We start from the raw sequence: 27,329 nt of genomic DNA, 5'->3' as shown, positions 1-27,329 counted from the left end.
GTCTTGAGAAAGAGGCAGACTCTGAGATGAGGATCTTCAGACGACGAGAAGAGAAACATGGGATGGGAGAAAAATATTCCAGAGGAAATGGAGAATCATAGGGGGAGAATGCGAGAAAGGGAGCATCAAGGAGGAGAAAGAAGATTATGAGAAGGAGAGAAGGGTAGGGTATCGGAGAACCCACAGAGGAACAGGAAGTGTAGGAGACGTGCCTAGCAGGAACTGGAAAGTACGTGGAAAACAGTGGATGGATAAGAAGAGAAAGATATGAGCAATATGAACAGGAGGAAGTGAGGGAGAAGAGGTGGCTGGTCATAAGAGAAGCAGACAATGATAGGAAGATTGGGGAGAGAGCAGGGCTTTAAGTGGGATGAAAACATTGGGGGGTTATCCCAGGGGCGTGTCCAATGCAAATAGGGCGTGGCTTAATAACACTTAAGCTAAAAATCTGTCCTTAGCATAGTGTGCCACCCAAGATATTTAGCTGCTTCTGCCATTGCATCCATATATATATTACAACAAGTAACATTACACCTACATCAAGCCAGGACTATTGGCTTTGTTGTTAGTTTTATAAGCTAAAAAAGCACCATCTATGGCTTTGTTGTATAGAATATTTAAAATGCGTCAGTTTTGAAATGATGGGTGAGAATGCAAAGAACTATAGCGGGTCCCTTTGAAGTTACATCAAAGGCAGTGAAGGGTGACAGTGCTGCAGAGTTACAAAGAAAAATCACAGAGGATGGGGGCTAAAATGAAGAGCCCGATAGGATATCAGCACCTGATTTTTAGAACTGCCGGTGCTGAGCACCGGCAGGACTCGGCCCACTTAAAGCCCTAGGAGAGAGACAGGAAGTGGAGATGAAGAAGTGGTTGGGTTTGGGAGAAGAAGGTATGGAAAATAAAGGAAGAAGTAGTACACAAAGGACTTGGTAGTAGGTGTTTCGTAGAAACAAGAGTAGGATAAGAAATGAATGGCAGCGGAATATGGGGATGGGGTGGGTCTGGGATGGAAAAGTAGGAAGAGAAGGGAAAGACGGGGGTAGGAGAAAAAAAGCTATATGTAGTGGCGATAGGGAAGGGTAGGACGGCAGCATTAGACTTCAAGAATGGGGGAGCTGGTGGAAAGGAAAAGGTAGGAAATTAGCAGTGTATGAATGTAAGAAGAATGATAGCAATGTGGAAGCCAATAGCCTGATTTAGCGTTTGGTGGTAAAGGAAGCTTCTATAATTTCTGAAGTAAATTGTACATCCAGACGAGATTCCGTTATATTTCTTCCAATCTATAGGTAATGTGGAGTTTTGCATTCAGCTGGTGGATAATTCAGATTTAGCACTGCCAACTGAAATTGCTGGATTTCTCCAACTCCTTTACATAAGTCCCCAAGAGAAGGGTTTGGTTGGAGAAGTATAGGGTGGGAGGGAATGGGGGGACGAGAAAGGTATGGGTGGCAGCTTATGCAAATGGGAGTAGAACAAAAGGATAGGGTGCAGTAGTAGACGAGAAGTACATGGTTGGAGGAATAGAAGAGAAGGATAGTGTAGCATGAGTATCAGAGAAGGGATTGAGGGTAACAGGAGAAAAGGATATGAGGGAAGGAATGGAAGAAATGGTATATTTAGAAGAGAAGGCTAGTACAGTAGGGGTGGAAAATAAGGACCGGAGAGTAGGCGTAATAGAGGATTGGAGATCAGAAGGAGAAGAGATGGATCAGAAGTTACGAGTAGAAGAGAAGCATTAGAGGACAGAGGTAGAGGACAGTGGAAAGAGGGGAGGAGAGGAGATGGTTAGGAAGGTGGAGAAAGACAATGATAGGAGAGTAGAAGTAGAAGTAGGATAAGTGGGTAGGATTGGAAGAGAATGATAGAAGGGTGGAAGCTGTAGATAAGGATAGGGTTAACTTCAGGGCTCGAGTCGGGGTACCACGCGGGTGAACGGCATCCCCCCACTTATTTTACCGGAAGCTCGATAACTGGTGCAAATGGAGCCACACATTCACTCTTTGGCCTCTCTGGGGCGAGATCGGAGCTCATTTAGAACTCTGCTCACACGCTGGCTTCTCTGATGCACTCGCATCTAAGGGGTGAGCGAGGGGAGGCAATGAGTCTGATGGTGTAAGCCACCTTTCGTGGCGTCACTTCCTGTTCTGACGTCAGCGTCCTTCCACTTCTTTTTTTAAGATCTGTGCCCTGGTTAACTTCATAGAAAAGACTGGAATGTAGGAGTTGCAGCGAAGGATAGGAGGGTGGCAGTTGTACAGGGGAGTAGTAAAGTAAGTGTTGGAGAGAAGGTTAGAAATGTAGCAGTTGCAGAAGGATAGGAGAGTAGGAGTGGGAGTTAAGGATAGAAGGGTGGGAATTGCATAGATGAATTAGTGGGTACATGCTGGATAGAAGGATAGAGGGTGGGAGTTGTATAGAAAGATAGGAGGATGGGGGTTATAGAGGAGGGTGGAGGGTGGGAGTTGGAGAGGAGGATTAGTGGGTAGGTGCTGGAGAGAAGGTTAGGGTGGGAGTTGTATAGGAGAAAATGATGGTGGAAGCTGTAGAGAAGGATAGAAGGGTGGGAGCTGTAGAAGAGGATGTGAGGTTAGTAGTTGGAGAGAAGGACAGGAGGATGGGAGTAGTAGAGAAGGATGTGAGGGTGGAGTCGTAGAAGAGGATAGGAGAGTAGGAGTTGGAGAGGAGGACAAGAGGATGGGAGTAGTAGAGAAGGATGTGAGGGTGGAAGAGGATAAGAGAGTAGGAGTTGCAGTGGAGGGTAGGCATTGGAGAGAAGGATAGAAGGGTAAGAGTTCCAGATACGGAGTAGTGGGTGGGCACTGGAGAGAAGGATAGGTGGGCAGGAGTTGTAGAAAATGATAGGAGGGTGGAAGGTACAGAAAAAGGATTAGTGGATCGGAGTTGGAGAAAGGGATAGAAGAGTGGGAGGTGTAGAGAAAAATGGGAGGTTAGTAGTTGGAGAGAAGGATAGGAGGGCAGGATTTGGAGAGGTGAGCGGGAGGGTAGGCGCTGGAGATAAGGATAGAAGGGTAGCAGTTGCATAGAAGGATTAGTGGGTAGCAGTTGCTTAGAAGGATTAGTGGGCAGCAGTTGCATAGAAGGATTAGTGGGTAGCAGTTGCTTAGAAGGATTAGTGGGCAGCAGTTGCATAGAAGGATTAGTGGGTAGCAGTTGCATAGAAGGATTAGTGGGTAGCAGTTGCTTAGAAGGATTAGTGGGCAGCAGTTGCATAGAAGGATTAGTGGGTAGCAGTTGCTTAGAAGGATTAGTGGGCAGCAGTTGCATAGAAGGATTAGTGGGTAGCAGTTGCATAGAAGGATTAGTGGGTAGCAGTTGCTTAGAAGGATTAGTGGGCAGCAGTTGCATAGAAGGATTAGTGGGTAGCAGTTGCATAGAAGGATTAGTGGGTGGCAGTTGCAAAGAAGGATTAGTGGGTAGCAGTTGCAAAGAAGGATTAGTGGGTAGCAGTTGCATAGACGGATTAGTGGGTAGAAGTTGCATAGAAGGATTAGTGGGTAGCAGTTGCACGGAAGAATAGGAGGGCAGAAGTTGGAGAATCGGATTAGTGGGTAAGAGTGGCAGTGAAGAACAGAGGAAGGAACTGAAGAGAGGGTTAGGAGGGTAGAAGTCGGTCAGAATGGCAGAAAGGCAGAATAGGAGAAGGAGAAAAAGACAAGGATTGAGGGGTGGCAGAGGGAGAGGACCATAGAGGGCAGCTAGATGAATAGAAGTGTGGAAGAAGAAGGGGTGTAAAAATAGTCTTGAAGGGACTAAACAAAGACACATGGAACGAGAAAGGCAGAGAGCCTGGGGCTGGCTGCTGCCTAATCACCTCTGCTCCAGAGCACAGCAACTGTAGGTTTTACACAGTGTGCAGGGACTCATTAGCGAGGGCAGTCATTCATCTTAGACGTCAAATCCAGCCTGGTGAGCTCGGGCAGGGGCTCCTCCATAGTAACCATCACTGCGAGCTGGGTGAGCTCTGCAGCGTGCACTGACCGCTGAGGGATGACCCCTGCTCTCTGAGGCGCTGCTCTCCAGGGACCCCTCCGATGGGGACAGGGCCGGACTGGGAACGAAAACCGGCCCTGGCAAAGCGCTCGGCTCCCTCCCCAACAGCCCCTGCGGGGGGGGGGGGGGGGGGTTGGGGGTACCGTAGAAACGGCATGTAACAAAAACGGTCCCCGAGGCCCAAAACCAGCCCCCACCCGTGCGGCGCACCGCGGGATTGCCCGGTGTCCGCTACGGCCTGTCCGGGCCTGCCTGAGGACACCCAATTATTATTATTATTATTATTAAAAAAGATTTGGTACCGCGCACGTACACCAATTGGTTTCTTGGCGCTCTAGACCAGGTGGGAGAAGAACATTCAGGAACAAGGCCGCTAGCCGTGCGCCAGACGGAACAGGTGAGTTTTCAAAGAATTGCGGAAGCAACGATAATCAGTGGACAGACGGATGGCAAGAGGAAGGGAGTTCCAGGTAACAGGAGCAAGAAAAGAGAAACAGGCTCCCCCATGTTTCTTACGATTGAACCTGGGGGTGATCAGAAGGTTATGAGTCGAAGATCTAAGGTGACGGGAAGGGACATAGGCGTGCAAACAGGAAGAGATAAAGGCAGGGGCACAGGTAAACAAGGATTTAAAGATGGTGCAGGCCATTTTAAAAACACACCGCTGTGCAACTGGGAGCCAGTGTAAAGTTTTCAGCAAAGGGGTGACATGCTGATGTTTAGGTTGCTGAAAAATTTATCTGGCTGCCTGATTCTGGACCAGTTGGAGTCGGGAAAGATGGCAGGCAGGGACCCCCACGTATAGACAGTTGGCATAATCTATACGTGAGGTAATGAGGGCAAGGATAACAAGAATAAGGGCCTCTTGGGATAGAAACCTGCGAATCTTCCCAATTCGGCGAAGATGAAAGAAACAAGCCGAAGTGACGGTGTTAATGTGTGGCCGCATTGAGAGGTCACTGGAGATGGTGACCCCCAAGCTCTTCACAGTATTAACTGGACAGGGAGGGGACACCCAGAGCTGTAGGCCAAAAGTTGGGAGACCAGGGAGTAAGAGAGCCACCGGTCACCACCAGCTCCGTTTTGCTTGGGTTGAGCTTAAGTTGGCTCAGGTTCATCCACTCATAGATAAAGAGCATGGCATTTTGAAAATTAGAACAGGAAGAGGGAGAGGAATTGAGAGGAAAAATAAGCTGCAGATCATCTGCGTAGTTGAAAGCAGTAAGTGAAAACTGCCGAAGAGAGACAAGAAGGGGCTGCATATAAAGATTAAACAGAAGCGGGGACAAAGCAGAACCCTGGGGAACACCACAAGAAAGAGAGGATAGAGGGGCAGAAAAAGAGGAAAGACGGACGGATTGAGAGCGAGAATGGAGAAAAGATATCACCCATGACAGGGCCAAGCCCGAAATGCCAGCATTTCTGACACGGTCGACCAAAATACCATGGTCGACCGTGTCGAAAGCGGCAGAGAGGTCTAACAGTACAAGGGCCTGTGCCAGATTCCTGTCAGCTCCCTGTTTCAGCGTGTCCATAACTGCCACCACAACTGCCTCAGTGGAATGGGCAGGTCTGAACCCAGCCTGACGATCGTTGAGGAAGTGAGTTTCCTCGACGAAGGCACTGAGGCAGCGGGTGACATAAGTCTCTAAAACCTTTCCCAAATAAGGGAGGAGGGAGATGGGGCGATAGTTAGCCAGCACAGTAGGGTCAAGACCCAGCTTTTTTAAAATGGGGACCACCACAGCGCTTTTGAAAACATTAGGGACAACGCCTGACAGAAGAGATTGGTTTAAGAGATCAAGAGGGGGGCCGGGGCAGGCCACGAAGGCAGCTCTTAGAATGGACGTGGGACAGCAATCATTGGGCGAGCCGGAGCTCACCGTCTGGAGTAGTGAAAGAAAGATATCCAGGGAGATAGGGGGAAATTTAGAGAAAGAATGGGGATTCGAGATAGGAAGGACAGAATCATGGGGCAGAGTGGTGGAGGGAATATTGTTTTTAATAGCGGAAATTTTGTCAGAAAAAAAAGAGTTAAGAGAATTGCACAGGGCTTGTGAGGGTAGGGGCTGGGGGGTGACCCGGTCAGGTAGGGAGAGCTCAGCTACAATAGAAAAAATGTCTTTGGTCTTGGATGCCGAAGTCAAGACCTTCTGGGAGAAATAAGAAAGTTTGGCCGAGATGATCGATTGTTTATAGGTTTTTAATAAGTCGGAGTATGTGATTTTGAGTAGAGGGTCATAATTCCGCCGCCAGCGGCGCTCAGCCTGTCTAAGGCGAAGTTTGTCCGCCTTAAGAGTGGAAGTAAACCAGCGCTGAGCGTCGTGGGGGCGTTTAGACTTAACAGTTTTGATGGGGGCGACGACGTCACAGGCAGAGGACAGCCAAAGATCAAGAGAGATTGCTTGGGAATTCAAATCAGAATAATCAGGGAGAGATGTTGAAGCAAGGATAGAGTGAAAATGAGGAATGTCGGCGTGTTTCCAGTTTCGGACCTGAAGGTTATGGGGGATAGGGGGGCGGGTAGACAAAAGTAGGTGCAAGGACAAGGAAATAAAAAAGTGATCGGACCAGGGGCAGGGATAAACCAAGGGAGAGGGAATGCCAATGGTTGTGACAAAGGGGCTCGCGCCCCTACAGATTCAGAGATGGGGTATTACCCCACCGCCTTCTTCCTTCATTACTAGTGGAGCATGACAATAATCACACACTGAGGAGCATAAGATGAAAAGTGTTTGACTGACAAAATCTCACTATAGCGCATCTTTTACCTCATATTTGGCCTATTTTTTGCTTGCGATATAAATGCGGTTAAATGCCCCGGCAGAGCCATTTTATTTGGCTGTGAATTGAGAGAAGCCCCATTTGGGCCACTTTCCTATTACCCTGGAATCCAGTGTTTTAAATGGGCTGGTACTCACAGGTACTGAGTACTGGCACTTTTTCATCTTCTCGCCGTCAGTTGCGGAACTTCTTCTTGGACAAGGAGAGTACTGGTACTCATAGGGGCTTCCTTTGACGCAGGTGGTGCTGCTTTTACCATCTCGTACCTCGGTAGCTCTTTCAACACGCCCTGCACCACTTAGAGCATGCCTGTAGTTTCAATCATGAAGGATGCCTGGGCGAAGGTAGTACAAGGACGCATGGAACTACAGCTCTTGTCTCCAGGATATAGCGAACCCCTGACAGCATGTGGCATAAAGGCCAGAACTGTCAATTTTACTTCACAAGTACCTGAAAGAGGCATGTTTTTGACTTTGTTCAGTCCCTGTGTATGAGATATGCGTGCACTGCAAGAACGTCAGGTGTGTTAGTCTGTCCCAGTTTTTACACAAATAACAATTTAAATACCACTATTTTGTTTAGTTTCTTTTATAGCGCTACTCACCCTAATGCAGGGAGTGTCAGAGCACTCTACATCACATATACACAATAAATCATATAAGTGTGTAAATTAATGTACAGGATATATTACCTAAGACAGTGAGGGTTACAAGGTGTAGGAGTCACATGTCCTTCATAGCTCACTGTGCTATATTAGATAGATTACAATTTAGAACTGCAAGAAACAAAAGGATTGCTGTGTTAAAAGCTGTAGCCCACTTGCCCCTCTAGATATGTCGTCTGTGGCGGCTTCTCCGCTAAGGCGGAGGAGCGTTGCCCCACTGCTCTCCGAGCAGTTCAAGAAGGAAAAATAAAATGATAATAACACAGCATTATTATCATTTTATTTTTCCTACTGCTTTGGCTCCTTTGGTTATGTTCGGGCTGAGCTGGGCTCGTTGACGTAAAAGCACTGCAGGTGGAGGAGTGGTGGGCACACTCTGTAAGTGTGTAGGACGCTTTGGCCGGCCGTCTCAGGCTAGCCAGAGTGGCATGCGCTCTTTTCATGTTCTCCATACAGGCTGCATTTCATCCTTGGTGAAGAACATGCCCAGGCACCCACTGCCTGTTTGAGCACTGAAACACGACGTTCAGACCATCACAATGCTGCATTGCAGTGTTGTAATTGGCTGTGGGGAGCCTGGGTGCTTCCTGCTGCTGGACTTGAGATGAAGAGTACAGAGGAAAGGTGGCGGTAGACTGTATATGAAAAGGACGGAAGAGAGGCGGTGGCTGGCTGGCCGGCTGTAGACAGGTAAGTGTGTTAAAAAAAAAAAAATTAATTCCCCACCTTCCCGCCCTACCACTTATGTCCGGTAGCAGCCGCCACTGTCCGCATGTTACATGATTTGCTTAACAGGAGACATTAACCCTCTATGCTAATCTGATTTGAAATTTGGACAAGACAAAACACAGATCTCTCCAGCAAATGTGTTAACCTAAAGAGTTATCTCACCACTATGATTGTTCCCTGAGATTTGCTGGTCACACAAAGATCTCTGCTTCAGGCGCCTTAACCCCATAAGATATTTTAATTTGCCGGCTCTGCAACTAATTCAGCAGAACAGATTTACTGCTACGTTTCTTCCTGTTGCCAATTTCTTTGTGGCAGATTTAAAAAAAAATGTAAATTGAGGCCCAGATTTTGTGTTGGGTTTGCTTCACTTTTTTGGTACAAAAAACTAAAATCTAATTTGTTGAATCTCATAATGTGCTTAAATGTAGTCATGATAGACCTGCTAAACATATGCGTGAGATATTATGTCACTTCTTCTGACGTAGCTTCCTGTGGGGTCATGGGTTGTGATGCCACTTCCAGTGATGCAAACACAAGGTGATGATTGAAATGCTTCAATTCATCTCAGCCACTGGTAATCACACAAGTCGCATCCTAATCCATCAAATTTCGGCCATTATGCCACCTCAGTTTGGACCAAGCCATGTTAAAATCAATCTTGACTCTGTTCCTCTTGGGAACAGTGCAGCTGGACTACCATGCAAGTACCTCCCTGAACAAGAACACAAGCAACCCAGGACTGGTTTTGCCCTTGTTATGTTCTCTTCACCCGGATATAGCTTGGTTCGAAATGCACAGTGAGTCAGGGAGCCACGTCTGGGCATACCCAGTGCACTTCACTTAGGTCTTCAAATGCAAAAAACAAGGTGATGGGTGCGTGTCCTACTATTTAGATATTATGCACTATCCCTATGAGCCATTAGAGCCTACTTTAGGGATGACTTATAAGTAGGGATCCCAGTTTTATGATTTTTATAACATTTCCATCTGTATTTATCCATATTAAGTTTTTGGCCATTTTATCTGTATTTCTCCATATTTATTTTGTGTTTTACGTAAAAATTCATGAAAGACAGTATGGAGGTTCACCTAAAGATGCACAATTTTCTGTATTTATTCATCTTTAAAAATAAATGCAGACAGAAATGACATTGTTTTCTGTCTGTATTTATCTGTAAAAATCCGTAAAAACGGAAAAAGGGAGCCTTACTTATAAGTATTACAAAGAAAGATACAGGCCCTTCAAAAGGTTTACTTGGCTAGGTCGAAACTGCACTACATGATGCAGTGGCAGGCCTGACACATGTTTTAAAAGGCTACTTTAGTGGGTGGTACAAGGAGTGCTGTAGCCCACTTGTTTTTTTTGTTTTTTTTTAACTGAGAAAAGCTTTGAGCATTTATTGCAATCAAAGGTGAGACTTGGATGTGGGGAGGAAGGCATTTAGGATTAGTGGTGTCTCCGTCAAACCTTTAATTCATATGCCCTGGACACACATAGTACCATTTCCTGTGGACTTATAAGTAGGTTAAATATTCTAATTAGGTGAGGGCCAATTTTACCATGCTTTAGGGAGAGATCAAAAGCACTTAACTCCTTCAGTGCTCATGACGAGCCCAGCTGGAGCTGTGCTCATAACGGGTGCGCTACGCCCACGCGTGATTGATTCCCCGCCTGTGCGGGCAATTTAATCAGTGTGCAGAGTCATGATGAGCCCAGCTCGTCATGAGCACAGCTCCACTGTGACTCATGACGAGCTGGGCTCGTCACGAGCACCGCTGCGCCGGTCTCACCTCCCCAAACCCCGCACCGTGGGGGAATTACCCCAGCAGCGAAGGGGTTATGAACTAGTTAGTAGGGTAAAGTGCACAGATTACTAATGCCAACAAAAGCCAGTTCAGCAAAGTAAGATGGTTAAGGCAAACATTTTTTGGGAATACCACACCTAGGATGTCTGGTCCTACATATATACAGCTCTATATATGTTTCATGTCATCTTGTGCTAAGACTAAGAAAAAAAAATTGTGAGGTCAATTTAAAAAACATATGTGCCTTAATGTCACTTCGGAGAGATTGCTATTTATTGAGCGGGTGAAGCGCAATTGGCAATCCATTCTAAAAATGTGGGATCGAACCTGAATAGGCCCTATCTCCGAACAGAACTGATCTGAATCATCGTGCTACAAAAAGATATGTGCTCTAGAACCCAACGAGTGATAGGCGAATAATGGTGGCGCCTTTTGTGAATATAATTTGGCCTGGATTAAAAAAAGGGCGAAGCTGAAGACCTGCTTGCAACCACAAAACTAACACGGGCTTAAAAGCCAAGCTTTACATTAACAGCAGTTTTTAAGAAGAATTTTAGTTAATAACCTATTTTGTGTTTTGGGAAATAGTTAATACATTGGTAAGTGTTATGGGAAATAGTTAATGCATGATGTTTTCAATATATAGATAATTTAACAAAATAAAGAACACTTTGGCTTTTCGTCACCTATATTGCCCAAATGACTTTAGTGATGTTATCACATAACTTTCCTAAAAGTGTAACCAGTTGTAATTCATGGCTCAATCATTTTCCTCTGGCTTTGCTTCTGGTGTGAGGGTTGAAGGTATTTACTAGTTGCCACAGACTATTATCTCTATGGTAGATAACTGACAAACATCATGCATGTCAATGGATTGCCTGGCACTTGTTTCATTTCAGGTGAACAGGCTCTGCAGACTTTGGGAAGCCTTTTCTCCTTGGTTTGGAAAGCAGATGTACCTGTGTTAGTATTAGGTATTTATGTGATACACAATGAGCTAAAAGGAGTTGGATGTGGATGGAGTTTTAGAGAAAATTAAGCAAGGCTTAGACCTGCTATTGTGAGAAACTATAGCAAAGGCAATGTATAAATGACTCTGAAATAAGAAACATTGGTAGAACAGAAACTTGGCCACACTGTGGGGAAACTTAAGAGGGGTATGTATGATGGGAACTTTAGCTTAATTCGCTCAGGGACGGTGGCCATTCACAGTGACGTCACCTGTTTAAACTGCTGCAAAAGCTGAACAGAATTGAGAAGTGAAGACCGGCTGCTGCCTGGAACTCTTCCCATCTGTACTACCAAGGACTGTAGCAGGGCATCTCGAGCTTTCCACTAAATCTCTGAACCTGGAAGCTTCTCCAAGGGCTAGGAAATCTAGGACCAGATTTATTAAGGTTGTGTGTCGCCCTTGCACCATGCAACAGTGTGCAAGGGCGACATAAAACCTAAGTGAGATTTATCAAGCCGCTTAAGGGCCGCCTTGCGTGGCCATGCATGGCTTGAGGAATTTGGAGTAACGCAAATCAGCGCAAATCGCTGCCGTACATTACTCTGCACGATGGAGGCGTTCCATGGGTGGATCGTGCGTGTTCCCACACATGGATTTTGGTGCAGTTCCAGATTTACTATAAATTGGGAGACCTGGGAATGTTTCAAAATGCAAAGCTTCCGCAGGTGAGGCATAACAAGGAGAAATATCTTTATTTCTTCTCAGTTTTCCTTCTTTCTATGTGTGCTGCATTCTGCAGCACATATAGAAAGAGGAAAATGTCTATGGGGATTGTTTATTGTGCAAGAAGATGTCCCTTATTGCACAAAAACAATTCTGCCTACAACTCAGGCACCTTTGCACCTTGATGCAAAGGTGCCTGCATTGGCACTCGGCAACCAAAAGTGCGCCAGCGCTAGGAAAGGACAAGAATGCATCATATCATTTTAAATACAGCAAATTCTTGCCCTTTAGTTTCACACAGCAAAGCACAGCAAGGTGGCTTGTCGCGCTGCAGTAAAAAATGATAAATATGGGGCTTAGTCTCTTGTTGACCCACAATGACAAAGGTGTCCAAGCTGTAATTAGTGGTGCCTACCTGCTGTTGGATCATCTCTCCCGGGACTGAGAAATCACGAAAGAGCCTAAAGACAGAGACAGCAGACAGCTTCTTTCGCTCGGACAAAAACAAGAGAACAAAATGTGGCAAAGTGGCATACTCACTTTTAAAAACGATTCTCTATTAAACCAATTGCCATTTCTATCCCTGCCTACATTTAGTGGCCTTGGTGTAAAACTACGAGAAGCACATCACTTGTCTTCAAGATTTTTCCTCTAATATAGTTTACATCTAAAAGCTTCCTTGACCTCTTTCTGAGATAAAAATGAGAGACGTATATTTACGATTTTGAATTGTTGATGTCGATCCAGTTGAGACTATGCATTTTTAGAGTTAGAATGTTGGCAGCCACATATATGTTTACTTATAGGGAAGCAATCATAAGTAAACAATTCTAATGGAAACATTTACACGGGGTACCTTGAATGACTTGTCAGTTACCAGAGCCCATCTCTTGATAGGAACTCTTACTATCATAAAATATTTAGAAAAATGGGCAGCACATATTAATATTGAAAGAACCTAAATCAATGTATGGGTTATTAAGGTGTAAAGTATTTGCAGATTATGAGTAGTAGTATGTAGAATGGTGAGCACATCAAGGCTGCTTGCTATGTGTGTTGGTAGAGCTCATAATTACTATTTTCAAAGAAGTTCAGCTCACAGTGACATATTTGGCCACTTGACACATGTCTGGTTTTTTTAAAGTATTCTGTCTCGAAATCGATATTCAGTCTGGGGATTATGAGAGATCAACCACTGACAGTTTTTCCTATTTTTACTCCAATTCGAGATGCAATGATAGGTGTGCTAAAGTACCATTTATATGCGTGTATGTAAACTGAGAACAATATACAGGGATTCAAAGTCAGTTAGAAACCTTTGCAGAACATGTGTATTATTAGTAAACGATGATATTTATGTTGAATGTGCTCCAAGATCACAAAGACATATGCATGAGAGACCCTGCTGACTAGATGGGATTATGTTGTGAATTCAAGATTAAGCAGGAAAATGTGCCATTTAAGGGTACATTGCAGAATATATATGTAACATTTAGAAAGTTAATGGTTAACGTCTGTAAACAAATGTGTAACGAGGAAATAATTGAACCAATTACATTTTAGGTGTGGCTCTCACCTATTGTCATCGCCTGCGACTTGTCTGTCAAGATTTGAATTTGCACAGACCAATTTACCCATTTGCAATATGCGCTGTGACAGATAGCCTGTTAGGGTATGGATGAGCTAGCGGAGCTTCAGCAACGACTTCAAAAACGCAAGCTGATGGTCTGATCTGAATTCAAGCTATCGGCTAAATGACTAGAATTTGCATGCACGATTGTGCACATTTGGACAGAGAGTGTGCTGATCTGTTGCCCTTCATCCATATGTAAAGTGTGCATGTAAGAATGGGGGATATTTACTGCTACTGACAGTGCTGAATGACTCCACTTCTCATTGCCTACGAGGCAGGGACACTGAGGAGTGGAGGACAGGATCTGGCATGACAGCGCAAAAGCTGACATTCAGCCACTGCCTGTTCCTGCTGCCCTTCCTTCTCTCTCATATGCAACCACAACCCAAGGCCTCCCAATGTGGCTCCTGGTTCTAGACCTGCCTGGAGCTCACTAGACAGAAAGAGGCAGCTCACCGTCTGCCGGACTCCCAACCAGGCCCAACACCAGTGCCGCCTGGCCCTGTACTCGCACTACCACAAGGACTATGCCAATGGAGTACAAATAATTAAAAATATCAGGTATACAGCACTATTCACTGATGTCTGGAGGATATCTTGGCATATGTTACATTGAGTGGCATATGAGCGCGCCAAGGCACCTCAGGGCATTGGATGAGTATACAATGGCACATGGTGGCTTCGCCAGCATATGACAGAGAAAACATTTTGTACAAAATTGCATAGATTGCAAAAATTGCAGAGGATGCCTGGTTACGTGCTGGTTTTCACTGATATATGGCAGGATGCTTGGGCTTAGAGGAGCATAGGAGATACTTGGGCATATCATGGTACCGAATGGCATATGAAAGAGGATTCTTGTGTGCATGCTGGCATTTACTACCACGATATAGTTAGTCTCAAGGAAGAAGGTGGTATCTACATGAATATCGCCATTGGCCGCCAACCAGATATTCCTGGGCAAATGGTGGCTTTGAGTGACACAAAATGGGAGATGGCATGGCACATGGTGATCTTAATTGTCATATTATGGGGAATAGCTAGGCGCATTGCACCAATGAATGATATGGGATGGGTTAGCTCTATACGTTATCTAATAAGGAATACCTGGGCACAGGATGGCATAAGGTGGGAGTTACCTGGGCACATAATAACAAAGACTGACATTTGTGGGATGCAGCTAGGTACATTATGCCACTGGCTGTCTTATAATTTGGGTATCTGGGCACACGGTGGCATTTACCATGATGTAATGAGGTGCACCAGAGCACGTGGTGTCATTGACTAGCATATGGTGTGGGATGCCAGAATACAAGAAGTGATTAATCAACATAATATGGTGGATAATTAGGCACATGAAGGCACTTGACTGGTGAATTGCAGGGTTATCTGGGCCCATTATGGCGTTCACTGACATAAAAAGGGGCATAACTGGGTACCTCATGGCAATGCTGGACATGTGATTAAATACAGGAAAATATGATAGCAGTGATTGGAATATGACAGTGTTAATTGGGGACGTGATGGCAACGACTGACATTTACGTATACTCTAAAAATAGGTATAGACATATGTCAGTAAGTGTATTGACTGAAAATGACAAGCTGATGGTTGGGGACAAAGTTCGTTTTTCAGAAAATGACAGGCTGATATTTGGCAATAAATGTTTTTATCTACTCAAAAGGAAAGTCTAGTATTGCAGATTAAAATATGTTTATTTGAAACATGCAGCGGTTGGGGAATAAATGTGTTTATTTACTAACAATTAAGTTAATATTTAGACCAGTGAGCGGATTTTCAAAAAATGCCTAGCTGACACTTTGACCTGGGGCAAAATTAAGTTATTTTCAGAAAATGACCAGTTGACATTTAGGGACTCAGAGATACTTTACAAAATATTCTAAACTTATGTTTGAATGACAATAGATGCCGATGTTGGAACAGTTACAGCTGACGTTATGGCACTGTTTTCTTACTTTCAGCGGACGCTTTCTTGCTGTTGGAAAGTTATACACTAAAACACATAGGGCATAATTTACAAAAATATGCCGCAGCACGACGCCACAAGCCATTTTGCTGCGCCGAGCTCTGTCATTTTAAAAGCACAGTGATGCGTCATATTAACAACAATACAACGCATCCCTTTGCTTGCTCCTGCACTGGCGACCAATTGGCTGTCATGCACCAGCGCAGGCACCCTTACGTCATGTTGCAAGGGTGCCTGTGTTGCGAGATGATTGCTTTTGTGCAGAAAGGGACACCGTCCTGCACAAAACAATAATTGATGGCATTTTTCTCTTTCTATACGTGCTGCAGAAAACAACGTGCATAAAAAGAGGAAAAAACTAGGAGAAATAAAAGTATTTGTCCTCGCTGCACCACTCTGCCTCCCCTAGGGAGGTGTAGGATTCTGAGCTTTACAAAACTTTGTAAATCTGGGCATGTGTCAGGTTCCATGGATGTTGCGTGGGAACACGCAGAGAAACACCCATGGAATGCCCGTTTCACGCAGAGTAATACGTGAAAGGGGCCCATATTTACAAGGCCATGAAAAGTCACGCAGGGCGCCTTTACACGGCCTTGTAAATTATGGGCAGGCACACTGCGCTGTCTGTGCGTCAAAAAAATTGACGCACCAGCGGAGCAATGGCCTTGTAAATGAGGCTCTCTGAAAGCAAAGGGGTGCAGGGAAGGTAGACTTCTTTGTACTCCTGGTTCTCTTTGTGCAATTTGGGCATATTTTTATGCCCATTTGTTAAAAGGTCAACAGCTGTCATCAAATATGTGTGTAGCTGTCGACCTCACCAACTATTGAAGAGCTTGTTGCTTTTCTGAGTGGATGAATGCATTCCTGCACCCTTGACCATGCCCTTTCCCCGCCATCAGTTAATGCTCCATGGTGGATTCGGTGCACCAATAGCAATTTTAACTCAGAATGGGGTATTTAAATTTAAGAGAATGTTATTTGGATTATATTCAGCTATCCCAATCCTCCTTATTCTAATAGGCTCTGCATGATGTCATCTTCATTCATAGCATATCTCTAACACAACAACATTTTGCGAAACATTTTAGGTATAATATGATATAGCGATCGCGAACAAAGGACTGGCAGTTCCTGAAGCAAGATGCCATGTAATTGAAGTAGGGTTTAACAGATGACAGTGTAAAACCAGGCCAAGTCTTGTGATGACTAGAACCAGTGACAATGGCCCCTGGATAAGAATCATATCATGTCCTTCAAAATATATTGAGAATATTGCAGCAAAGATGGAGCCTTCACAGTTCTTTTAAAACATAGGATTTTATTTGAATGACACATGTAAGAGAAATTTTGTAAGGAAGATTTAGGATCAGTCTCTGGTCACAGTAGATACCGGTCGACATGGCTTTGGTGAAGTTGCTCACAGGTTGGTGAAGAGTGATATTAACCACAAGTGTTTTGCCACACACATTATGGGATACTGAAAAGAAACATTGACCGCTGGAACATGAGGGTAGACAGTGCAAATGTTCAAAATATTTTGTGCCATAAAAAGTTTGTTCTGAAAATGGGCCACAAACATTTGGTTACAATTTTGAGAGGAGGTGATTCAGGATGCACATTAGCCAGGCTAACCAGGTATGCACCTAAACCAATCAATTATGTTTTGATTGAGGATATATTTATGGCAGATGCAACATTTGTGTTAATTCCTAATGCTGTGAACTAACTGTTGATGACAGGAGTGTTAAAAAGAAAGTGGAATATATTGTGGCATTTGGGAATTTGAATATTATAGATCTTGGTGTCATTTCAAACACAGAATTAAGGATTGCCTGTAGTTTACATACTTTATATGGAGATATGAAGAAGACGTGGTTAAAGACTAGCCCAGAGTACATGCTTTAATTGGATGTCTATTTACACCCGAATTGTACACATCAAAAATAATTAATAATTGAGTATCATTTTAAGAGGGGGGAATTCAGTCCAACAGCGTGGGGCAAATTGATGACTTTGGTACGAGATGGACATTTAACAATGCCTGACTTTGATTTTGTGACCCCATTATGGATCAGGATGTGAGTGTGTATTGTGTTTTGCAGAACATGCAGTAGACTAATGAGCCCTTCTGAATGTCCTCAGGGCTCACGGCAAAAGCTAGAGTGGATTTAATTTGTCCTATTAATGGTGTGGTGGATGACATCAATGTGCAGTTGTCATTGTTGATTATTTTACTAACTGGATAGAGAAGCATTTTATAACAGTTCTCACAACAGAGATGGTGATTATTTTTTCAGATAACTATCAGAAGAATCCGTTTCCCATTACAAATTGGAATAAAAAATGGTTTCCAGTTTGCTTCTGGGCAATATTCAGCATTATAAAAGAGCTGTATACACATATTAAATCACTGTTGTACCATCCTCAGAGAAATAGGCAGGCAGAGCTTGCTAATCATATTGTGAAGGAGACGATTGATTGCCAAAGTTTGAAGCAATTCAGAACAACAGGCAGTTCATGAAAGAATATGCATACATCCCACCACCCCACACAACTTCTCTGTTAAAATATTATTCGAACTGCTAACAAAACATCTCTGCCACACCAGCAGATTATGGTCAGTCCAATTTTGAGATCTCTGAGTTAAAACTTCTTCCCTAAAAGCAAAATCAAGGCAACATGGTGGAACTGCCCTGGCAAATGTGAGCAGTGGAAATTTCCCCCCTCATAATACAGTGAATTTTCAGTATGCGCAGTTTCTCCCTACAGGTCATTGATATTTGTGTGCAAGAACACCATGGTTTGCATGGCAGTCCTTTATAGAAGTAACACCAGTGTACACATCTGGATATTAGGTAGCTGGTCGCCATAAGTTGTACTATTTCTGGCAGCAACGTTTGATGATTGTGTACTGTTAGACAGTGCATAAAAGTGACAGGGAGGTTGAAAAGTAGTTTTGGGTTTGATTACGGTGTTGTTGTCGGTCTATGCAAGGCTTTGAGTCGGGAATTAAGCTGATACAAAGGTCGATATTTTCATTATATTAAGGGGAAGGGGAAGGGGAATTTGCAATGCAACAATATTATGTGTTACTAAATGGTAAGGATAGACCGCTGACACTGTGAGCATTCTAGATCACCACTGAATGTGAGAAGTATGCATCACAACTGATAGTGAAATGAGAGCCTTGTACTGTCCTTCAGTGTAAGAAGTAGGGTGGGTATCACTATTATACTAAGAGCAGATCTGTGTACCACATTGACATTTGTTTCCTTAGAAGCATCTGTACCATGTTGTTCACCAGAGTTTGACAGTGAAAAACAACATTAATCAGGAGTAGTTTTCCATATACAACTGTTGCTAGTATGATGGGTGTACTGTGTTGATAATGAGAGGAGAATTGTGAAAAGCTGTATTCTTAATAAACAGTTTTTAAAATCTCGTGAAAAACAGAGGGCAGATGTGTTTCACCAGAGTCACAGAAGAAGCGTGGAACAATAACGTTAAAAAGATAGATGGGCAACACCACGAACAGTGAGATATTTGTCTCTTGTTTCTAGTGTCAGAGGGGCGCAATATTAGTTCTCTCATTTTGAAGACACATACATATCTTTATTAATAGCAAGAGAAAGCTATATATCATTAGCCAGTGAATGGTAAGAGTAGGGTTTGCTCTTGATAGTATCATTACTGTTCGGTTCCACATTAACGAGTAGATCCTTGTTTGCATCACTTAATATTGTACCACTAGAGATTTACAATTCCTTTAATGTTGCTAGCTAAGTGCATGTGCTGCATACATTATCATTGTGAATGGAGTAAGATAAATGTACTTCTACTCACCATAGGAGGCTAGCTTTGGCTTACTATTCAAAGCCCTAAGAGACTATCTTTTACTACTGAGAGCAAGTGAAGGGAGCATTGGATCCCTTATCATAGTTAATGGAGAACATTATCATTCTGGAAAGTGGGAGATTGTCTCTGTATTGTGATTTATTTTTAAATACAAGACCTGTATCACTATCAGTAGTTGGAGAAAACTATAGGCTTAATTTAGAGTTTGGCAGACGTGTTACTCTATCACAAATGTAACAGAAATACCATGCACTTTGTTACAAGATCGTTATATCCTATGGCAATTGTAATGAGGTGGACGGGATATCTATCAGTGCGAGATGGGGTACCCATCCGCAAAACTATAAATCAGGTCCATTGTTTCTCAAGCGCATGATCACACCTCTTCATTTGCTGCTCATCCTTCATCTCCTCTCTTCCCATATGACTCATTTTGCTCACTTATTTTTACTTCATCTGCTGCCTGCCACCCTCCCCTTCCATGTCTGAGCATCAGCATCCTTCCTTACCTGGATGGAGACGTCGCTGTAGGAGCCCCCAATGACACCCGTTATGGCCATGGGCACGTCATCGTGGATGGCATATGACCCGTCAGGGCAGATGTGTTCAGAACCGTCCACCTTCGTCAGGGAGGCCCGAACAAAGTCCAGTGACTGCTCCAGGGCATAGGTGTCCTTTGAGCATGTGTCCAGTATGTGGACACCAAGTTTGATGCCAGGCAGGATGCGGTGGTCCCTGTTAATCTCATCTAGGGCAAACAGCATGGCCTCTAACCGTTGGATTCCACGATGCTCATTGATCTTTCCACACTCCTCCGTGGGGGTCCCCTTCTCATGCACGGGAAAGAGACCCCCAATGACCAGATCCCCCTCGATGCTGATCTCCTTCTTCACCACTATGCTGTAACTAGGGCTCTGACTGGGGTGTACCAGCTGTAGACTTTGGACCAAAAGAAGTGTCATCCATATGAAATTGGAAAGTTCCAAGTATGCTGCACGATGAGCCATGGGCCTTACAAGCAGAGCCATCACCCTTGACCATTCACAGCTAAAGCCTGGGTGGGAAATCTGTTGGCTGTATGAAGATGGTGGGATGGACGTCCGAAAAGAGTTCCTCGCCACAAATTGTTCACACTCATTTGCTGGCGCTTCTGTTTGCCTTCGGAAGGTTAAACGTCAATCAGAGATCTTCAGGTTTTTCAAGGTTAACTAGCCTGATTTAGCAAGAAGATGATCACTTTAGAAATCTGCAAAAAAGCGAGAACCAACAAATGATTATATTAACATATAGGATTTTTAAAAAACATCCTCATTTCCAAATAATCATTTCCCCACATCTACTGCCCCAACATTTTAAATGTATCTGAGTTTTGTTACAGGATTGTTGGCCTGAAGAGCTTGACAAAATCATAAACAATGAGATATGGACGTGTTCGCTTTTAGGATTCTGCTTATGCTCTGTAAATTGGTATGCGAATATACAGATTTACACAGCAGAGATGGACCGGATTGAGGAGGGTCTCACAATACTACTGATAATCTCCCAACTAGGGTGAATTCTGAGATATCCAAGATATACAAAGCCTCCCCTTCGGGGGTCCAATGACTTCATGGTCTGGCACCGGCATTCAAAGCCTTCCACCTAGATCACTCCCTTCTTATGGATGCATAAGATGCTTGTACATATTTATGAAGAAAAGTACATGGGCGCTACATCAGGATACTCCTGAGGAAGCAATGGAGGTATGTGTTGGTAGGAGATGGAGACGTCAATGGAATGAGATACTTAACAATCCACAAATATAGAAAAAGTATATTACTAGTCAAACAGTTGAGATTATTGTTCTGAATTGTTTGGATGGTCTGTGCTGTAGCTCCTCATTTAAAAAAGGTTTACTTTCAGGTTACTGTCAGCAGAGCTCATTCATTGTGTGGGTGTGCAGCAGGAGAAACTAAGGGTGAGGTATATTGGAGCAATGTGTGGTCTTGCAGATTAGCGTGAGCAATTTGTATACTTTCCTGATATTGGAACAAATCCATCCAGTCTGATATCAGAAATTGGAGGTGGGTGTTGGTTTAGAGAGTTCAAAAAATGTTCAAATGTTAAGGTTAATAATAACACTGTCCAGGGGTGCGAAAGCATACTCAAGGAAGTTTTTGTGTGGAAGAACGGTCACAAATCCAACAAGGTACTCAATAAATTAATTTATTCTTCAATAGTCAATATGCCCACAAGACAGGCACAAGCAATTACAATAAACCACAGAGTTATAATCCCTCAACATTCTACCACTCTCCCATTAATACCCTATGAACATTCCATACTCCTATGTCATTACACATTCTAATATTCTACTGTTCTACTAATGCTTATCAATGTTCCATGACCTACCCATGCAACATAAGTTGACCAGGAGGCTATTGCATGAATCAGTTTCACTCATTACAGGATAATTGATGAAACTCATCTTGTTCATTCATAATAACAGCCCCTTAAGTAGAGGCCATGGAAAGGCCAAGGAGAGATTGATAAAGGCGGGATGTGGTTTGTGATTGAAAAAAAAGGACTTTGACTTTAGTAGTATTACAGCTGAACCAAGACTCCCTAGGGACTCTTCCCCTTCCTTTACCCAGCTTAGATCATCCCGTCCATGTCAAAGAGAAGGGTTGGTGAGAAAGAGATGCTCCATGGTCCTCCACACAGAAGGCCCATGGACCAAGTAAGTAGACCCGTGGCCAATGTTACTGTGAAAATGATCTTCCTTTAAAAGATTGCCGACTTAACAAAGTTGTCACCTTTAAAAAATGAATTGTGAAAAATCCTAGAAAGAGTAGGATTTAGTGGGAAAAAAAGTGTTCCCACTCTCTATATCTTGCTCTGAGAATATTTTCTTAAAATCATGATGAGGGCAATTTGTTGGCTAAAGTGGTGCTTCCTTCGGAGGACAGTGATAGTGAATATTATGTTACACTTCCCACTGATGCGTGCATTACATCGATACCTAGATTTTCATCTGCCTGTCTTTCTTTTGAAGCAATTGCTGTCACTCTGTGCACAGTTGTATCTCACAGTATTTGTCACTTGATATCTCTTTTTATTTTCCAATTCTTCCTCAATCTGTCCTCTCTTATGCCTTTCTCCTCCTTCTCTGTTCTCCTTCTATCTCCCGATTCCATATCATCTTCTGCCAATAGTTTCATTTCCTGGTTTTGTCTCCTCTATCCCCTCTTCCTTAATTGCATTCCTGACTGTTGCTCTTCTTCTACTCAGTATTTCTGCTTTCTTCTTCACTGAATCCCTAATATTTACCTGAACACTGCTTTATCTTGTAGTTATATCCACACTTTTCTCTTACAGTAGTCTCACTTCATCTCAGCCATTCCACATATCTGACAATCTTTTCACTCTCTCAAGCTGTTCTCCCCTTATTACTACAACACTATATCTGATCCCTCTCCAACCTATACCTTTAGTTAATCATTCAGTTTCACCCTCACTTCATCTAACTTCCTCTCTTAACTCTCCCTCGATCCTTCTTGCTCCTGCTCTCTTCTTTCTCTATACTTTAATCTACTCTTTCCATTCCTTTAGTATCTCCTGCTCTTCCATCTTCTAAATTCCTCTCTCTTCCTCGTTGACAGATGTTGCCAGTACTGATCACATCTGTGCCAGGCTCTCGCCTCCCACCAGATGCAGGTCTGTCTTTGCTAGGTGTTTACACAGAATATCGGAATCAAAAATGTTGTGGGCCAGAATATTGTGTCAAGCCTGCGGCGGCCGCCCCGCAGAGGCCTTATGTAAGTGCTGGCAATACCTGCAGCAGCCGCCCCGCGATTGCCGCAGGTAAAAGCGGGGGGAGGCTGCCACCCCCAAAACTTGTGCCGCCCAGGAGAACCCCCCATCTGCTACACCACTGGTGTCAAGAATATTGAGGACAAAAATATTGTGAAGGAAAGTTTCATAGGTAAGTAAAGGTTCACTACATATAACTCCACACATATACATATATGTATCTTGATTTTATATATAACATGTGATCAAGCCTCGGCTGAGGCGAAACGCGTCATGACGACTGGTGGGCTGCATATTCACAATAAACTGCACTGAAACTGGAAACGCGCTTATCTGGTGGCTTTATTCTCCTTTTCCGAGTTGCTTCGTATGCAGTGTTTTGAACTCTGGAAACTCGAAGAAATATATATATATATATATATATATATATATATATATATATATATATATATATATATATATATATATATATATTCCGCTCAAGGTTTCCACCAGGTTCGCAATAGAAACCACACACTCCGGGGGTAATTCTCAGATGTTATTTTATTATATTTGCAACAGACGCGTTTCGGCGCTCCGCCTTCCTCAATGTTACAAACATTGTGGGGAGACGCCATGTTTTAACAGCAATCTCTGCGTACGTTTGTGGTGAAAACAAACAAGGGACTTTGATTATTTGCCATATTGGGTGCTCTACACATTGTACATCACGTTATGTTCAAGTAAAAGAATATTTTCAACGTAGCTCATCTATTATACATTTAGTTATGCTACAAAATGCTTGTATCATTTCATAAGCAAAGAAGGGGTTATTACGCGCACATTTATGCATTCGAGTCTTACCATTATGCGCATAATCCTGTGATCACGCCTTCACGCCGTGTATCGGATACACAGCACAACAGTATCTGGGTTACCTATTTTCCCATACAATTAATCCTGCCACAATTCAATAGTTCGGCATATGTTGTTCGTAAAAGCATTTCGAACTACACTCCTGATGTCTAGTAACAGTGCCTATTACCGGCAGAGCCATCTTGGAATTCCATGCCCAGATCAAACTATATCATTTGGCCGTGTATCGGCATGATCAATGTACTTGAACATATTATGTGATGTTACAGTTGATAAGGCCATGGATCCTGCAGGGGCTTGAGCGCGAATATATATATATATATATCCATCCGAAGAACCTCATGGATGCGGACAGGGGGAATCCTCCCCCTGTAAATGGTACTGTGATTTGTAATTTAACAGGCAAAGTCCGATTCGGGAAGCCTAATGGAGGGCTTGAAAAACATTTATCCTGCAAACAATCGTGGGCAAGATACCCACTGGAGGGGATAAATAGTGCTTAAATGGACTACGCTGCCCAAAATGCAACAAACTCGGCATACCGGAAGCCAATTAATGAAATGGGCGGCGAGTCATGCACTTCACTTTTTCCTGCTCACGAGGCCTCTGAAGAGATGGTGAAAGTCCATCGAAACGCGTCAGGCCACAGGATGTATCACGGAATCGGAAGCTGCCTGTTTCTTTTAAATAAGGATGTTTCCTTCATCGCAGTGTTGTGCGGCCTCAAATGCTGGGCATTTTTTGGTACATGTTTATACGGCTGCTCCAGGAAGTAGAGGGATCGCACCATCCGAAGAACCTCATGGATGCGGACAGGGGGAACCCTCCCCCTGTAAATGGTACTGTGATTTGTAATTTAACAAGCAAAGTCCGATTCGGGAAGCCTAATGGAGGGCTTGAAAAACATTTATCCTGCAAACAATCGTGGGCAAGATACCCACTGGAGGGGATAAATAGTGCTTAAATGGACTACGATGCCCAAAATGCAACAAACTCGGCATACCGGAAGCCAATTAATGAAATGGGCGGCGAGTCATGCACTTCACTTTTTCCTGCTCACGAGGCCTCTAAAGAGATGGTGAAAGTCCATCGAAACGTGACAGGCCACAGGATGTATCACGGAATCGGAAGCTGCCTGTTTCTTTTAAATATGGATGTTTCCTTCATCGCAGTGTTGTGCGGCCTCAAATGCTGGGCATTTTTTGGTACATGTTTATACGGCTGCTCCAGGCCGTAGAGGGATCGCACCATCCGAAGAACCTCATGGATGCGGAAATGGGGGAACCCTCCCCCTGTAAATGGTACTGTGATTTGTAATTTAACAGGCAAAGTCCGATTCGGGAAGCCTAATGGAGGGCTTGAAAAACATTTATCCTGCAAACAATCGTGGGCAAGATACCCACTGGATGGGATAAATAGTGCTTAAATGGACTACGCTGCCCAAAATGCAACAAACTCGGCATACCGGAAGCCAATTAATGAAATGGGCGGCGAGTCATGCACTTCACTTTTTCCTGCTCACGAGGCCTCTGAAGAGATGGTGAAAGTCCATCGAAACGCGTCAGGCCACAGGATGTATCACGGAACCGGAAGCTGCCTGTTTCTTTTAAATAAGGATGTTTCCTTTATCGCAGTGTTGTGCGGCCTCAAATGCTGGGCATTTTTTGGTATATATATATATATATATATTTATATATATTTATATATATATATATATATATATATATATATATATATATATATATATATATATATATATATATATATTCAAACACTTTTCCACTCCCAATCCGGGCTGAAAGATGGCAAGCACACAGGTATCCGTTTCCAAGTTGTTTTATTACAAACCCCTCACCCCTAACAGACGCGTTTCGCTAGAAAGCTTCGTCAGTGTCGAAAAAATAAAAATAAAAAAATATATATATATATACACGCTCCAGATCCTTTCTAGTTAGTAGAAAAAGAAGCGGCACTCATGGGGCTTCATATAGCTGCAGTGGTATTTTATTTCAGACGCGTTTCGGAGTAATTTCCTTTGTCAGTGTTATTTACATGAAAAGCTAGCAGCTTCCATTTCTCGATGTAGATACATGAAAATAGACAAGGGACTATCACGCGAGAGACGCGCCATCTTTAGAAAGGTATCTGTGATCGTAACAGGCTGATAACATGTTTCAAATCATTATGTGTGTCAAAAACGGTAAATACGCCTGACATATCGAATAATTAATCAATTCACATGAGACATGTATATTCGGCTGTAGTACAGTAATAATCTTGCTGTGGATCGGCAAATGCAGCCTATTGTTAAGGCTGCACAGAAAGCCCTCTATTTCCACAAATTTCCCTGTGTATCGGCTAATGAAGTGATGTTCGTAAAGTAAACAAAAAGGACAAAAAAGGGGTCAAAAGAAACAATACAGTCATTATTATCAAGCTTTCTCTACAGAAATGATGAACAGTAAAAAATACTGAACAGTAAAAAATACATCAATTTCCTAAATGAACAGTCAGTTTCTCCCCACTATTCAACCCATTAGGATATTTAGTCTGCAAATCTATTATATAGCGCGACTGCAATCTTCTTCATTTTAAAACTCTGTCACCTCCCCTCGCACTAGGTGGCACACAGTCTATGCTGAAATATTGTAACAGGTCCCTGTTACTGCTGTGTTTAATAGCAAACTGGCGTGATACTGGGTAACTTAAATCCTTCTTTGTGATGGCACGCATATGCTCCAATATTCTCAGTTTAACGCTATGTATCGTACTCCCTAAGTACCGAAGTCTACAGGAAAATATCAAACAGTAAACTGCATGTGTGGTCAGACATGTCATTAATTTGCTAATTTTCTTATTCTCTTTCTGTCCCCTGATCTGGTATGAAAGGACCCTCTTACTAAAGGCACAGGCCTTACACTTGCCACAAGGGTAAAATCCCCTCATATCCATTAGGGTTCCTTGTCTTTATGGTAGAACTTCCAAGTGGCTATGTACAAGGCTATCTTTTAAGGAACGTGACTTCCTATAAGTTAATAATGGACCTGCTGGAATATCGGCCCGATGATTTTATCCGTATTTAAGACATGCCAGTTTTTCCTCATGATGTTTCTGAGTATTTCTGCGTCATCTGAGTATGTGGTAATCATTCTAAATGGACCATTTGTCTTTTTAAGTCAATTCTGTTTTAGTAAATTATTTCTAGATTGTGTTTTCGCTTTAATCAGAGAGCTCTTTAAGAGTTCAGAATCATAACCCCCACCAGGAATCGTTTGAAGCTGCCTTGTACTGCTAAGTCAAAATCACAATCTCTTGAGCAGTTCCGTCTGAGTCTAAGGAACTCCCCATAAGGGATGCTGTTGACTAGTTTCCTTGGATGTCCACTTGACACATGAAGTGTGCTGTTGCCCGCAGTTGGTTTTCTGAGCAGGGCAGTGGTAAGCTTGCCATCTATTACTTCCAACCTAAGGTCTAAGTAGTTTGCTGCCACCAAACTAACTTCGCCTGTAAATTGCAAATTGACTTTATTGCC

At 43.3% G+C, this 27,329-nt stretch overlaps 1 protein-coding gene across 1 annotated transcript in view; it reads right to left on the bottom strand.

Annotated features, from left to right (window-relative positions):
* Positions 1–27,329, bottom strand: part of GRM2 (glutamate metabotropic receptor 2) — a 489,558-nt gene that overhangs the window by 216,844 nt on the left and 245,385 nt on the right. The window contains exon 2 of the mRNA XM_086938723.1: positions 19,660–20,396. Within this exon, the coding sequence (XP_086794849.1) occupies positions 19,660–20,178 (519 nt within the window). The 5' untranslated portion in view covers positions 20,179–20,396. The remainder of the gene's footprint in view (positions 1–19,659; positions 20,397–27,329) is intronic.

The sequence above is a fragment of the Lissotriton vulgaris genome, chromosome 9 (assembly GCF_964263255.1).
Source record: "Lissotriton vulgaris chromosome 9, aLisVul1.2, whole genome shotgun sequence".
In the NCBI taxonomy this organism is placed as follows: domain Eukaryota; kingdom Metazoa; phylum Chordata; class Amphibia; order Caudata; family Salamandridae; genus Lissotriton; species Lissotriton vulgaris.
The sequence above is the reverse complement of the archived record's forward strand: the minus strand, read 5'-3'. Positions and strand labels throughout refer to the sequence as shown.